Genomic DNA, 15,771 nt, shown 5'->3' with positions numbered 1-15,771 from the left:
TAAGACTACTATGACGGTCAATTTCATGGGACCTATCCAGTGTCCAACCTCCAATAAAATGTTTAGGACTCAGAACCATCCAACATATTGCAGCAAAATTTAGGGAATAGCACAAGATGCCAGGGCGTTTTGATGATTTGTCTGGCCATGCAATGTACAATCTATCATGTTGCTTATGAACCTTTCACTCCAGGTTACCAGAGACAGCTGCTCTACAAGCACTTCGATGGCTCTTACAGCACCTTTGGGGAGCATCGTGGCAACAGTGAGGGCAATACTTGGTAAGGGAAAGAAAGCTTTTTCAAGCTTCTATTTTTGTGTCAGCTCTCTTACATATATAATCAAAATTATATTCACAGTAACCCTATCAGATATTATCATTAAGCCTATAGTTATACTGGATAAATATACAAGACTAGCAAGGCAACAAGCAAAAAAGCTGAGATTTGAATACACATATGTTAGACTTGTCCCCAGAATTCATCCTGTTCATAATACACCAAGGTATTCTTTCTGAAATAGCTATTTTTTTAAAACAGCCTCCATAACCATGACTTTTTAAATGAGATAGCCAGTGACCATATCACATAACTTCCAAATAAACTGTGTTAACTTCAGATTATGTTTTTTAGATCAGATTCATTTTGATCACTAGCAAACTAATAGTGAGGAAAGAAATGAGATGGTCCCAGTGATATCAAACATTATTTTAAAATCCCTAAGGTAGGAACATCCCCAGTGGTCCAGAGGTGAAGACTGCCTTCTAACACAGGCAGTGCAGGTTTGATCTCTGGTTGGGCAGCTAAGATCCCACAAGCCTTATAAAACAGAAGCAATATTGTAACAAACTCAATAAAGACCTTTAAAATGGCCCACATCAAAAAAAAAATCAAAAAAAGAGATACCTCAAGCAAAACAGTGTCAAAAGGTACCACATGTAAGAGCTGTATATGAGAAAATGCTACCATCTACAAAGGAAAATCACTAAAGATTTAAAGCCTTAATCAAACAGAAAAAAAAAAAAGAAGTAACATTAGGAGTACAGCTGACCCTTGAAAAACATGCAGGTTATGGGTGCTGACCTTCAGCAGTAGAAAATTCTACACTGGCACTCTACAGTTGGCCCTCTGTAACCCAGTTGTCCATCCACAGATTCAACCAAATGGGGATCATGTAGTACTGTAGTACATATTTGTTAAAAAAACAAACAAAAAAACCATTGAGTAAGTGGACTCATGCAGTTCAAACCATGTTGTTCAAGAGTCAACCGTACTAAATCCAGCAGATTCATCAAGTAAAGGCAATGGAAGCTCTGAGTACACAAGTATGTCTGTTAGATGACTCACATCAGTGTATGAGACGTGTCCTATGCAGGCTGCTGCTGTGAAGTGGTTATGAAACCACTGTACCAACATAGATGTGATCATCACTTCCTCTCCCCCACAGGCTCACGGCCTTTGTACTGAAGAGTTTTGCCCAGGCTCGAGGCTATATCTTCATTGATGAAGCACATATTACTGAAGCTCTCACCTGGCTGGCCCAAAAGCAGAAGAGCAATGGCTGTTTCAGGAGTACTGGGTCTCTGCTTAACAATGCCATCAAGGTGAAGTGTTCCCAGAGCTAGTTTTTGTTTGTCCACTATACTGTCCACAAGGATAAGGAGAGGAAGTGATAACCTAAGGATTCCTTAAGGAAATCAGATGAAAATAAAACCTGGATAGCAGCACCAGAAAGAGGGGATGGAACTTAGGGTGAATATGATACTTTGCCCCACGGTGATGAATATGGATTAGGACAAATCCCTTGACAACAGAATACAAGGAGCTGATGAAGAGCATTCTCAGAAGTTATTGGGAGTTTTTAAATTATTTTAAAAACTCAATTAGTTATTGGGAGTTTTTAAACTGGGAGTTTTAAACGACTCAGAACTTGACCAGTACTGAGTCAAGTTCAGTACTGGTAATTGGTCTGTTCAAACTTTCTATTCCTTCCTGGTTCAATTTCTTGGGATATGGCACCTTCTAGGAATTTGTCCACTTCTTCTAGATTGTCCATTTTATTGACATACGGTTGCTGATAGCGCTCTCTTGTACTCCTCTGTATGTCTGTAGTGTCGGTTGTAACTTCTCCTTTTTTCCCATCTGATTTTATTGATTTAGGCCCGCTCCCTTTTTTTTTTTTTTCATGACGAGTCAAGTGAAAGGTTTATCAATTTTGTCTGTCTTTTCAAAGAATCAGCTTTTAGTTTCACTGACCTTTTTTTTAATTTTTAGTTTCTATTTCATTTATTTCTGCTCTGATCTTTATGATTTCTTTCCTTCTACACACTTTGGGTTTTGTTTGTTCTTCTTGTTCTAGTTGCTTCAGGCATAAGATTAAATTGTTTATTTGAGATTTTTCTTGTTTCCTAAGGTAAGCTGGATCACTATAAATGTCCTTCTTACTCAAATCTCTCTCTGTCTCATGTTTACAGGGTGGGGTGGACGATGAAGTGACCCTCTCTGCCTACATCACCATCGCCCTTCTAGAGATGCCTCTCCCTGTTACAGTACGTGTCCTGGCTAAAGCATTGCTCTGGATGCCATGAAACTGCTGACATGTTGTCTAAAATGTCACCTTACTCAGCTTTCCCACTGTGCAATGCCAGTGCTTCCCAGATCATTAGAGAATTTGATCAAACCACTAAGATACATTTACACTTTCCCAGTGATGGCCCTTGTCTATTTCTTCCCTAGCAACCTCACCACCAGCATCACACACACATAGAATCTAAAATTCTAAAGATATGGATTATATTCTTGCACTATGAATGTAGACTAACAGATTAAAAAATACTATTCTCTCCCTCCCTAAGAATGAGGCTAGAGGGATAAAAGCTTCTGAACAACTTGACCTCTGTGCTGTGGTCCGTTTTTACCTGGGGGCCCCAACCTCCCTATTCACACAGCTCACCCCCTTCCTGTTCTCCCTCGCCAGCACCCTGTCGTCCGCAATGCCCTGTTCTGCCTGGACTCGGCCTGGAAGTCAGCCAAGGAAGGATCCCAAGGCAGCCACGTCTACACCAAGGCACTGTTGGCCTATGCCTTTGCCCTGGCGGGTAACCAGGAAAGGAGGACAGAGGTACTGACGTCACTGCATGAGGAAGCCGTGAAGGAAGGTGAGAGCACACCCGAGAACTTTCTCCCATCCCATATTCTCAGGATCAAGAATTCCACACCAAAGGTCTCCCATGACTACCTCTCAGGATCCCTTTCCCTCTCTTCTTTAACTATATCATTATATTTACATTTTGTTTATTTTTTAATTTTTGGCCACACTATGCAGTATGTGGGATCCTAGTTCCCTGACCAGGGATCGAACCCACACCACTTGCATTGAAAGGCTCAGTCTTAACCACTGGGCCACCAACGAAGTTCCTCTATATCATTATAGACTCGAAGTTTCTTACTCAAGTTACACATCCAAAGATTAAAAGGCAGTAGACTGTAATAGTAAGAAGCTTGGCCTCTGAAGACTAGTGCTAAAAAAGTATATGGCCTAGAGCAAGTGCTGTACAAGTATTAGCTATTGGTTAAGATATCAGTTCTCAATATATGCCCCACCCACACCCAGTGTATCATATCATTTTAAACATAAGACTGAAGGAAGTAATCCCATGAATAAATTCTAGTGTTTTATGCTCATTTCACAAAACTGATGATGTTGGACAAGTCTATTCATTATCCACACAATATTTCTGTATATGTAATGGTCTATATGAGAGGTAGAAGAAGTAAAAATAAAATGCAAATAATAAGATATCCTAAACATATCCTGCTTTTCTCCCTTGACAGTGCTATTAGTTGTTTACTCTTATAATGCACTGAGAAATATTTCAGATATACAAAAATGCGTAAAGAACAATTAGCAAATACCTTTAATACCTCCCTTTCAGCTTAAGAAACAGAATATTACCAATGCTGGAAAAACCCTCATGGTACCACTCCTACTCTAAAAAGTAGTTGATCTAGAATTTGTCATTACAATCTCCATAGATTTATCTTTTTATTGCATGTGTAATCCTAAATAATATTCAGAATGTTTACATTTTTCATCTTTAGATAAGAACGATCATCCTTCTAAGTATTTCTACTTGATCCTTGTCTGTCTGCTTACCTTTTGTATTTTAAGTTCAATGTTAGGCTGAAAGGAGTCCCTTGTATGGGTGTGTTAATTTTCACTGCTGCATAATACATTCAGTTCAGTTCAGTCATTCGGTCATGTCCGACTCTTTGCAACCCCATGAACTGCAGCAGGCCAGGCCTCCCTGTTCATCACCAACTCCTGGAGTTCACAAACTCATGTCCATCAAGTCGGTGATGCCATCCAGCCATCTCATCCTCTGTCGTCCCCTTCTCCTCCTGCCCCCAATCCCTCCCAGCATTAGAGTCTTTTCCAATGAGTCAACTCTTCGCATCAGGTGGCCAAAGTATTGGAGTTTCAGCTTTAGCGTCAGTCTTTCCAATGAACACCCAGCCCTGATCTCCTTTAGAATGGACTGGTTGAATCTCCTTGAAATCCAAGGGACTCTCAAGAGTCTTCTCCAACACCACACTTCAAAAACATCTATTCTTTGGTGCTCAGCCTTCTTCACAGTCCAACTCTCACATCCATACATGACCACTGCAAAAACCATAGCCTTGACTAGATGGACCATTGTTGGCAAAGTAATGTCTCTGCTTTTCAATATGCTATCTAGGTTGGTCAGAACTTTCCTTCCAAGGAGTAAGCGTCTTTTAATTTCATGGCTGCAATCACCATGTGCAGTGATTTTGGAGCCCCAAAAATACAGTCTGACACTGTTTCCCCATCTATTTCCCATGAAGTGATGGGACCAGATGCCATGATCTTAGTTTTCTGAATGTTGAGCTTTAAGCCAACTTTTTCACTCTTCTCTTTCACTTTCATCAAGAGGCTTTTTAGTTCCTCATCACTTTCTGCCATAAGGATGGTGTAGTCTGCGTATCTGAAGTGAAGTGAAGTCGCTCAGTCATGTCCGACTCTTTGCAACTGTAGCGTACAGGGCTCCTCCATCCTTGGATTTTCCAGGCAAGAATACTGGAGAGGGCTGCCATTTCCTTCTCCAGGGGAACTTCCCAACCCAGGGATCAAACCCAGGTCTCCAGCACTGTGGGCAGACGCTTTACCGTTTAGGCCACAAGGAAAGCCACAACTTGCATATCTGAGGTTACTGATATTTCTCCCGGCAATCTTGATTCCAGCTTGTGCTTCTTCCAGCCCAGCATTTCTCATGATGTACTCTGCATAGAAGTTAAATAATAAGCAGGGTGACAATATACAGCCTTGACGTACTCCTTTTCCTATTTGGAACCAGTCTGTTGTTCCATGTCCAGTTCTAACTGCATATAGGTTTCTCAAGAGGCAGGTCAGGTAATCTGGGTATTCCCATTGCTTTCAGAATTTTCCACAGTTTATTGTGATCCACACAGTCAAAGGCTTTGGCATAGTCAATAAAGCAGAAATGGATGTTTTTCTGGAACTCTCTTGCTTTTTCAGTGATCCAGTGGATGTTGGCAATTTGATCTCCGGTTCCTCTGCCTTTTCTAAAACCAGCTTGAACATCTGGAAGTTCACAGTTCACATATTGCTAAAGCCTGGCTTGGAGAATTTTGAGCGTTACTTTACTAGCGTGTGAGATGAGTGCAATTGTGCGGTAGTTTGAGCATTCTTTGGCATTGCCTTTCTTTGGGATTGGAATGAAAACTGACCTTTTCCAGTCCTGTGGCCACTGCTGAGTTTTCCAAATGTGCTAGCATATTGAGTGCAGCACTTTCACAGCATCATCTTTCAGAATTTGAAATAACTGGAATTCCATCACCTCCACTAGTTTTGTTCATAGTGATGCTTTCTAAGGCCCACTTGACTTCACATTCCAGGATGTCTGGCTCTAGGTCAGTGATCACACCATCGTGATTATCTTGGTCATGAAGATCTTTTTTGTACAGTTCTTCTGTGTATTCTTGCCACCTCTTCTTAATATCTTCTGCTTCTGTGAGGTCCATACCATTTCTGTCCTTTATCGAGCCCATCTTTGCATGAAATGTTCCCTTGGTATCTCTGATTTTCTTGAAGAGATCTCTAGTCTTCCCCATTCTGTTGTTTTCCTCTATTTCTTTGCATTGATCACTGAGGAAGGCTTTCTTATCTCTCCTTGCTATTCTTCAGAACTCTGTATTCAGATGCTTATATCTTTCCTTTTCTCCTTTGCTTTTTGCTTCTCTTCTTTTCACAGCTATTTGCAAGGCCTCCCCAGACAGCCATTTTGCTTTTTTGCATTTCTTTTCCTTGGGGATGGTCTTGATCCCTTTCTCCTGTACAATGTCATGAACCTCCATCCATAGTTCATCAGGCACTCTATCTATCAGATCTAGGCCCTTAAATCTATTTCTCACTTCCACTGTATAATCATAAGGGATTTGATTTAGGTCATACCTGAATGGTCTAGTGGTTTTCCCTACTTTCTTCAATTTAAGTCTCAATTTGGTAATAAGGAATTCATGATCTGAGCCACAGTCAGCTCCTGGTCTTGTTTTTGTTGACTGTGTAGAGCTTCTCCATCTTTGGCTGCAAAGAATATAATCAGTCTGATTTCGGTATTGACCATCTGGTGATGTCCATGTGTAGAGTCTTCTCTTGTGTTGTTGGAAGAGGGTGTTTGTTATGACCAGTGCATTTTCTTGGCAAAACTCTATTAGCCTTTGCCCTGCTTCATTCCGTATTCCAAGGTCAAATTTGCCTGTTACTCCAGGTGTTTCTTGACTTCCTACTTTTGCATTCCAGTCCGCTATAATGAAAAGGACATCTTTTTTGGGTGTTAGTTTTAAAAGGTCTTGTAGTTTTTCATAGAACCATTCAACTTCAGCTTCTTCAGCATTACTCGTTGGGGCACAGACTTGGATTACTGTGATATTGAATGGTTTGCCTTGGAAACGAACAGAGATCATTCTATCGTTTTTGAGATTGCATCCAAGTACTGCATTTTGGACTCTTTTGTTGACCGTGATGGCTACTCTATTTCTTCTGAGGGATTCCTGCCTGCAGTAGTAGATATAATGGTCATCAGAGTTAAATTCACCCATTCCAGTCCATTTTAGTTCACTGATTCCTAGAATGTCGACATTCACTCTTGCCATCTCCTGTTTGACCACTTCCAATTTGCCTTGATTCATGGACCTGACATTCCAGGTTCCTATGCGATATTGCTCTTTACAGCATCGGACCTTGCTTCTATCACCAGTCACATCCACAGCTGGGTATTGTTTTTGCTTTGGCTCCGTCCCTTCATTCTTTCTGGAGTTATTCCTCCACTGATCTCCAGTAGCATATTGGGCACCTACTGACCTGGGGAGTTCCTCTTTCAGTATCCTATCATTTTGCCTTTTCATACTGTTTATGGGGTTCTCAAGGCAAGAATACTGAAGTGGTTTTCCATTTCCTTCTCCAGTGGACCACATTCTGTCAGACCTCTCCACCATGACCCACCCATCTTGGGTGGCCCCACAGGGCATGGCTTAGTTTCACTGAGTTAGACAAGGCTATGGTCCGTGTTATTAGATTGACTAGCATAATACATTACAATATACTGAAAGGTCATAACTTATATAGAGTGTCTCTTCTCATGGATCTTTTCTTGTTTATTTACTTCTGTGGCAAACCATGATGCAATGAATACTCATATTCTCCTTGAGAGGGTAGTACCTGAGTTTGTCTAACTTGAACTTGGAAAGCATAACCGGTGGATTCGTGAGCTCAGTACATTTTCCCCTTTGCTGGATTACTGCCAAATTACTCTCCAAAGAGCTATTTACTTCCCACAGCAGTATAAATCAGAACCTGTTATTTCACACCCTGTCAGCGTATGGTATTTTGAGAATTACTCTACTTTTTTAATCTAATCAGTGAAAACTCCATTATCTCATGTGATTTGTGATCCTCATAAGCAATCTCCAAAGACAGGCTTTATAGAAAATTGAACAAACCCTGCTGCTACTAAGTCACTTCAGTCGTGTCCAACTCTGTGCGACCCCATAGACGGCAGCCCAACAGGTTCCTCTGTCCCTGGGATTCTCCAGGCAAGAACACTGGAGTGGGTTGCCATTTCCTTCTCCAATGCATGAAAGTGAAAAGTGAAAGTAAAGTCGCTCAGTCGTGTCCAACTCTTGGCGACCCCATGGACTGCAGCCTACCAGGTTCCTCTGTCCATGGGATTTTCCAGGCAAGAGTATTGGAGTGGGTTGCCATTGCCTTCTCCGGGAACAAACCCTAGACAAGGTTAGAATAACATCAGATACAGGAAATTACTACAACCAATCAGAGAACTTGCTCAGCTATTTCTTCCACCAATACAACTGCAGCAACCATTTCACAACTTGGATGGCTGTAGGCTTTGGACTCCAACAACATGACCGCCTTAGCCCAAGTTCTATGAGAAGTTAGGTTCAGCTTGTCCCATAAGGAAAAGCATCCAGATAAGGTTTAACAGACTATCATTGGAAGGAAACCCTCACTGCAGGTCTGGCTCCTGTACTTTTACTTGAAGTTGAACATGAGTATGTGGTCACTTACATAACACATGAAAAAATCTTTTTCTCACATCCAGATAATACCATCCACTGGACACGACCTCAGAAACCCAGGGTGCTCACGGAGGACATTTACCAACCCAGGGCTCCGTCTGCGGAGGTGGAGATGACGGCCTACGTGATCCTTGCTCACGTCACGGCCCAGCCGGCCCCGAACCCAGAGGACCTCAAACGTGCCACGAGCATCGTGAAGTGGATCTCAAAGCAGCAGAATTGCCAGGGGGGCTTCTCCTCCACCCAGGTCCGTGCTTAGCCAGAACCTTTCACTTCACCTTCAGGTAGCAAAATGTTTGAACGAGATACAAACATGTATAAGAAGAAAAAAATGAAGATAAGAATAATTTGAAATGAGGAAAAATGTTATTAGTATTCAAGGATGGTGAGAAATAAGGATAGATACATGACAGAACCATACAGTCCAAGGTAGATACGCAAAGGATATGGTTCTGTCATCTATGTAAGGATTATAATCAATCTTAAAATGAGGATTCTACTACTAAAGTAGTGAGGGGAACAGGAAATAGGAAACCGAAGCTCCTTTTGTGGCAACTAACATGGATTTTGGGTTTCCCTGGTAATGCAGCTGGTAAAGAATCCTCCTGCAATGCAGGAGACCCTGGTTCTATCCCTGGGTTGGGAAGTTCCCCAGGAGAAGGGATAGGCTACCCACTCCAATATTCTTGGGCTTCCCTGGTGGCTCAGACAGTAAAGAATCTGCCTGCAATGCGGGAGACCTGGGTTCAATCCCTGGGTTAGGAAGATACCCTGGAGAAGGGAAAGGCTAACTACTGCAGTATTCTTGCCTGGAGAATTCCATGGACAGAGGAGCCTGGCGGGCTACAGTCCATGGGGTCGCAAAGAGTCAGACATGACTGAGTGACTTTCACTATTAACAACATGGACTTTTGGGTCTTTCAAGGGCTGTCATGCCTAAGTGGGTCCTCTCACCTGTCTCTTCCAGGACACAGTGGTAGCTCTCCACGCCTTGTCCAGATACGGAGCAGCCACATTCACCAGCGCTAGGAAGGCTGCACAGGTGACCATCCAGTCTTCAGGGACATTTTCCACAAAATTCCAAGTGGAAAACAGCAACCGCCTGTTACTACAGCAGGTTTCATTGCCAGAGGTGCCTGGAGAGTACAGCATGTCAGTCACAGGAGAAGGATGTGTTTACCTCCAGGTGAGATTCTGGGCACAGAAGATCCAGAGTCACCACGGTCAATGAAAAGTCGTAACTCAGTGAACGATGGCGCAAATGAGAGAAAGGGTTGAGGTATCTGGGCGGAGTCCTGGAGAAGGAAAAATCACAGATTTTTCTCTGTTCCACAGACATCTTTGAAATACAATATTCTCCCGAAAAAAGATGAGTTCCCATTTGCTTTGGAGGTGCAGACTCTGCCCCAAACTTGTGATGGACCCAAAGCCCACACCAGCTTCCAGATCTCACTGAGTGTCAGGTAAGACCTCTGACTGCATCATGTAGTTCTGAGTATAACAGCCAATCTTCTCACTAGAACTCCGCATTAAGCAGAGCAGCATGACGGTGAATGTCTGTTCTGCATTTATTGAAAAAGCAACCTGTTCCCATGTTGACACAGAATTTCTCAGTGATGAAGTTTACATTGTATATCCCCCACTGCAGGATCTCTTAATGTCTAATCTCCTTATTTATAGCTTATTAACCCCCTCAATAATAATTACATAAAGAACATTACCCCTTGCCTCTAACCTGAATTCCTGATTTTATTCTAATATAATGATTCATCCTGATTTCATTCTATTGTCATGAAATCCGATATTATTCTTGCTTTATCCAGGACAAAGGTGGAGACCTCTTGCAAAGTATGAATAGAAGGGAGTAGTGACTCTCTAGTTAAAATTCCTACTGGTGATAATTAAATCTCAGATTATATATAAAATAATCAATCTGGGGGAAATATATACATATGCAGCCATTTTCAAGTAACTACTGGGCTATTTGTATCTGTCCACAAGATATTATGAGCAAACTCTGGCAGATAGGAAGGACAAGGGAGCCTGGCATCCTGTAGTCTATGGGATACAAAGAGTCAGACCCGACTTAGTGACTGAACAACAAGAATATTATAACCTGGTTGGGGATATTATTCAGGAAAAAAGACAAAGTACATGTAACAAATAACTGGATAGATTAGCAATCTCATGCCCATCTATGCTTTTGAACTGTGGTGTTGGAAAAGACTCTTGAGAGTCCCTTGGACTGCAAGGAGATCCAACAGTCCATCCTAAAGGAAATCAGTATTGAATAGTCATTGGAAGGACTGTTGCTGAAGCTGAAACTCCAATACTTTGGCCACCTGATATGAAGAACTGACTCATATGAAAAGACCCTGATGCTGAGAAAGACTGAAGGTGGGAGGAGAAGGGGACGGCAGAGGATGAGATGGTTGGATGGCATCACCAACTCGATGGACATGAGTTTGAGTATGGTGTTGGACGGGAGTTGGTGATGGATAGGAAGGCCTGGCATGGTACAGTCCATGGGGTCGCAAAGAGTCAGACATGACTGAGCGACTAAACTGAACTGCCCAACTATACAGCACTTATAGAGCTTTCTTAAAAGGCAGATGCTCAGAGGTCACACCCATGCAATTCTGATTCATCTGGTCTGGAGTAAGGCCTGGTCTCTGTGGCTTCAACAGTCTCCCCTGAAGATTCTAATGCACAGCCAGTTTTTTTAGCTCCTTGATAAGAAATTTAGGAAGATTTCTGGTACCTTTCAGGACTCTTATGTGCTTAATGGACATAGAAAAAGAATATTTAATGACACAGAAAATCCTAACTCCTTTCTTCCCTGGATTTTTAGTTATATTGGAAGCCGTCCAGCCTCCAATATGGCAATTGTTGACGTGAAGATGGTATCTGGCTTCATTCCCTTGAAACCAACAGTGAAAATGGTAGGTTTACAATAAGCCAAGGAGACTCTATTTTATTTAATGTTTTATATATCTCTAGACTAAGACATTAATATAAAATACTATTAAATCAACTCCTACCAAAGACATTACTTTCACCAAATGCAGAAATATAATTTAGTATGTTTGTATGGGGAGTTGTTTGTTTTCCCATTAAACTTTGCTTTAATGGGTCTCAAAATTTTGTGATGGATTTTTTGGTCACATTTCCATTAAGATATTAATTTGAAATATTAATTTTAAGTACTAATAACCCAAAACTGCCACCCATGAAAAACAAATGGTCTGTAAAACTTTCTCCTTTTCTTCTAGTTTTATGAAGCATTGTTATCATTAACTAGTCTTTCACTACTAACTTCAGTGGTCAACTCAGACAATTTTGAGACTGTTCTTCCACCATGGGTCATACTGGGGTGGCAGCTATTAGGGATCATATTAATTTAGTCTTCTGAGCTTCCTGGGCAGACCTGGATGCTGGATGCCAGCTCCAGCATCCTTCCTGTCCACTGCTTTAGTGACACAGCAGCAGTCTGTCTCCTGTCATGAACAGCACTATGGTAGGAGCCCCATCTACTAGGAAAAAAAGTGTTGGCAGGCTCTTACTTTAACGGAGCTTAGAATCTTCAGAAAATAAAGCATAAGCACATGAACCAGTGAAAAAATATGAAAAAGATTAACAAAGTAGAACTATTGCAGAAGTACAGAGAAAACTGAGAATAAGAAAAAGTAAAGAAAAAAAAAAGCCTCCATAAAGGAATGGAATGTGAATTGAACCTTGAGATATGGGTAATTTCTAAGCTTTTTTGTTCCCTGTTCCTCAAATAAATCAACTTTATACATAGGTCCTGTATCATACTAATATTAAACCCTGCATCCCAATTACCTTTCCTCTTTAATTTTGCCACATTATTGTCTTTGCTTATAAAAAGCATTTCAAGAAATTTCACCCTCAGGCTTAGTTTGGTAATAAGCATTCTTTTATCTGGTTCCCCAGGGTTTTCATCTGTTTATTAACATTTACAATGTCTTAATTTTCTTCAGCTAGAAAGATCTAATGTGAGCCGAACAGAAGTTAGCAACAACCATGTTTTGATTTATCTGGATAAGGTGAGTGCCCTGCCAGTCTAGTTGCAAAATATACAGATAAGACATTTTTGGAGACATCATCTCCATACTAAAAATTTGAGAATTCTAACATTAGTTCCAATAAATATTCTCCTCTCCTCTATTTATATTTCATCTGGGACTATGGGAAGAAATGACTTATATATAATATTGGGATATGAATATTTCTAGGACCCCCCAAAAGCAAGAAATTCTCCACAAAAGGTGCTGACTTATGTGCACAAGTTATTTTGCAAATACTGCATAATAGAAGGAAGCAACCATTGGGGTTAGTCAATTATTATATCAACATAATCAACATAATATCATATACCAGGTGACACCAATGGTAAAGAATCCACCTGCCAATGCAGGAGACTTAAGAGACAAGGGTTTGATCCCCGGGTCAGGAAGATCCCCTGGAGAAGTAAATGGCAACCGACTCCAGTATTCTTGCCTGAGAAATCCCATGGACAGAGGAGCCTGGTGGGCTATAGTCCTTGGCGTCGCTAAGGGTTGGACATGACTCAGCACACACACATTTCAACATCACATCAGTAAGACAAAAGGGTAATACCAATCTCAGGAAGGACTTAGACCATAAAATATAAGATCAGTCCATCAATAAACCAATCTGGTTTTGTAGTTGTGTGTTACATAGTTTATTTGTTCCCATATTGATGGATATTATAGCTTACAATTTTATGAAACTTAAGTCTGCAGCGATCTGCCTTTTATATTCCTTTTTTTTTTAACTTTTTATTTTATACAGGGGTATAGCCAGTTGGGCTTCCCAGGTGGCTCAGTGGTAAAAAACCTACCTGCCAATGCAGAAGACATAACAGACAAGAGTTCAATCTCTGGTTCAGGAAGATCCCCTGGAGGAGAGCATGGCAACCCACTCCAGTATTCTTGCCTGGAAAATCCCATGGATAGAGAAGCCTGGTGGGCTGTAGTCTATAGGGTCGCAAAGAGTCAGACACAACTGAAGCAACTTAGCACGCATACATGAGCCAATTAACAATGTTGTGTCAGCTTCAGGTGAAAAGCGAAAGGACTCAGCCATATATATATATATACACGTATTTTGAGTTAACAAGTATTTCTGCATGATAGAGAACTGAAAATATTGAATTCTGATACTTAAAAATAAACATAGGTATTCAAACAATAAAAAGCATACATCATTCACCCCAATAAACAGAGCCATGAACTCATATTAATGGGAGTGTATGAATAGTTTTAGCTATTTAAGAAACAGTTTGGGGAAGTTTTCATCTACTTTGAGAGCTTTTAACCCAATTTAAGGACCCTGTTAGTTGACAAAAAGTTTTTCCCCAAAAGAGGTGAATACTTAAACTCACTCAAAGAAGAGAGACGGAAGCTCCCTGGAGGGTCATTTAATTCCTTTTTGCTTTATAGGTGACAAATGAGACCCTGACCTTGACCTTCACAGTTCTGCAAGACATCCCAGTAAGGGATCTGAAACCTGCCATAGTGAAAGTCTATGACTATTATGAGACAGGTGAGTGAGAGCAACGTTCACACAGAAATTAAATTCTTGATTAGAGATTTATATTTGAAAGATGTGTTGGGCCAGTTCATTAAACTAACTGCTCTCATCAGTTCATTTTGTCTCCACCAAGTCTGATTCTCCTGTCTTTGTCTTCTACACAAACATTGTAGAAATTACCTATTGTATAATTGTACTATTCCTAATACAAAGCACCTGTAGGATATCTAGTTCTTTTTTCTTCAGTTAAAATCAACTATAGGACAATATGAAATTTAAATAAGTATGATATCTAAACTGCTGCCCTTCAAGAGTTTAGGGTAAAGGAAAGCATAACATAAAGTATTTGAAGATACAAGGCAGTGAGAACACATCAAATGAATGATGCTGGTGTTTCTGATACAATTCTTCCCACAGTAAAGATTCTCTCACTAACCTATATCCCATCGATGTTTGCTTTCCCTCTCACTTTGTTTGACTGTTTTTGTTTTTATTCAGATGAGTTTGCAGTTGCTGAGTACAGTGCTCCTTGCAGCAAAGGTAAGCAAACCTCCTTCCAGATGGAATGAGAACCACTTTGTCTCCCCTCAAATCTCCTCCATAAAATTCTGGCTAAATATTTTTCATGGATATCATACTGCTCAAGGTGCAACTTATTGTTAAAAAAAATACCTTTATTGAAAAGGGGCCCCTGATAGTCAAATCTTAGACGGTTCATAGAACTGCAAGTTGAATCATTTTAAGTAATGAATCTCATTTCCACTATACTAACTGGATTTCCTCTGGCAATATGCCACCCAGATCTCAGGGAAAGAATTTCCACTGCTCCAGAAACCCATGTCCATCTGAACTTTCTGTCCTTTCCACTATCACAGATACTGGAAATGCTTAAAGACCATGTCAATGAAAACTGCTTTGCTGGATTCCCTGTTCCACAGACTCAGATCTCCGTGGAAGAAAGACAATTTTTAACATCTCTGAAGGCTTGTTGAATAAACCTTTTTTTTTTTTTTTTTTTCCTGGTCAGTCTCTATCACTGTTTTCTCATTTACTCAATAAATGTTTATTACACTTCCATGTGATTCCCATGGACTCCTGAGATAAAAATTCATAGAAAGGGGTTTCCGTGCTGGCTCAGTGGTAAAGAATCCACCTGCCAATCCTGGAGACAAGGATTTGATCCCCGATCAGGAAAGATACCACATCCTGTGGAGCAACTAAGCCCATGTGCAACAACTATTGAGTGTGTGCTCTAGCACTCAGGAGCTGCAGCTGCTGAGCCCACACGCTGCAGCTACTGAAGTCTGCACACACTAGAGCCCATGCTCTGCAACAAGAGAAGCCACCGCAACGAGAAGCCCACACACTGCAAGTAGAGAGTAGCCCCCACTCACCACAACTAGAGAAAGCCTTTGTGCAGCAATACAGACCCAGCACAGCCAAAAATAAATAAATAAAATTACTGTTTAAAAAGTCAAGGGTTAAGGGACTTCAAAAATGAGAAACATTACAGAGATGGTAGTCTGAGTAGGCTTCATTTAAAGGTTGCCGGGAAAAG

At 40.9% G+C, this 15,771-nt stretch overlaps 1 protein-coding gene across 2 annotated transcripts in view; it reads left to right on the top strand.

Annotated features, from left to right (window-relative positions):
* Positions 1-15,288, top strand: part of A2M (alpha-2-macroglobulin) — a 71,519-nt gene extending 56,231 nt beyond the window's left edge. For both annotated transcript variants that reach the window (XM_070371047.1, XM_005898457.3), the window contains exons 26-37: positions 194-281; positions 1,447-1,603; positions 2,474-2,548; positions 2,977-3,157; positions 8,660-8,883; positions 9,604-9,822; positions 9,972-10,099; positions 11,488-11,578; positions 12,638-12,703; positions 14,123-14,225; positions 14,712-14,753; positions 15,089-15,288. In XM_070371047.1, coding sequence (XP_070227148.1) covers positions 194-281; positions 1,447-1,603; positions 2,474-2,548; positions 2,977-3,157; positions 8,660-8,883; positions 9,604-9,822; positions 9,972-10,099; positions 11,488-11,578; positions 12,638-12,703; positions 14,123-14,225; positions 14,712-14,753; positions 15,089-15,105 — 1,391 coding nt within the window. In that variant the 3' untranslated portion in view covers positions 15,106-15,288. The remainder of the gene's footprint in view (positions 1-193; positions 282-1,446; positions 1,604-2,473; positions 2,549-2,976; positions 3,158-8,659; positions 8,884-9,603; positions 9,823-9,971; positions 10,100-11,487; positions 11,579-12,637; positions 12,704-14,122; positions 14,226-14,711; positions 14,754-15,088) is intronic.
* Positions 15,289-15,771: the final 483 nt, after the last annotated feature.

The sequence above is a fragment of the Bos mutus genome, chromosome 5 (genome assembly GCF_027580195.1).
Source record: "Bos mutus isolate GX-2022 chromosome 5, NWIPB_WYAK_1.1, whole genome shotgun sequence".
NCBI classification, from domain to species: domain Eukaryota; kingdom Metazoa; phylum Chordata; class Mammalia; order Artiodactyla; family Bovidae; genus Bos; species Bos mutus.
Note: the sequence above shows the minus strand (reverse complement) of the source record. Positions and strands in the feature narration are given on the sequence as shown.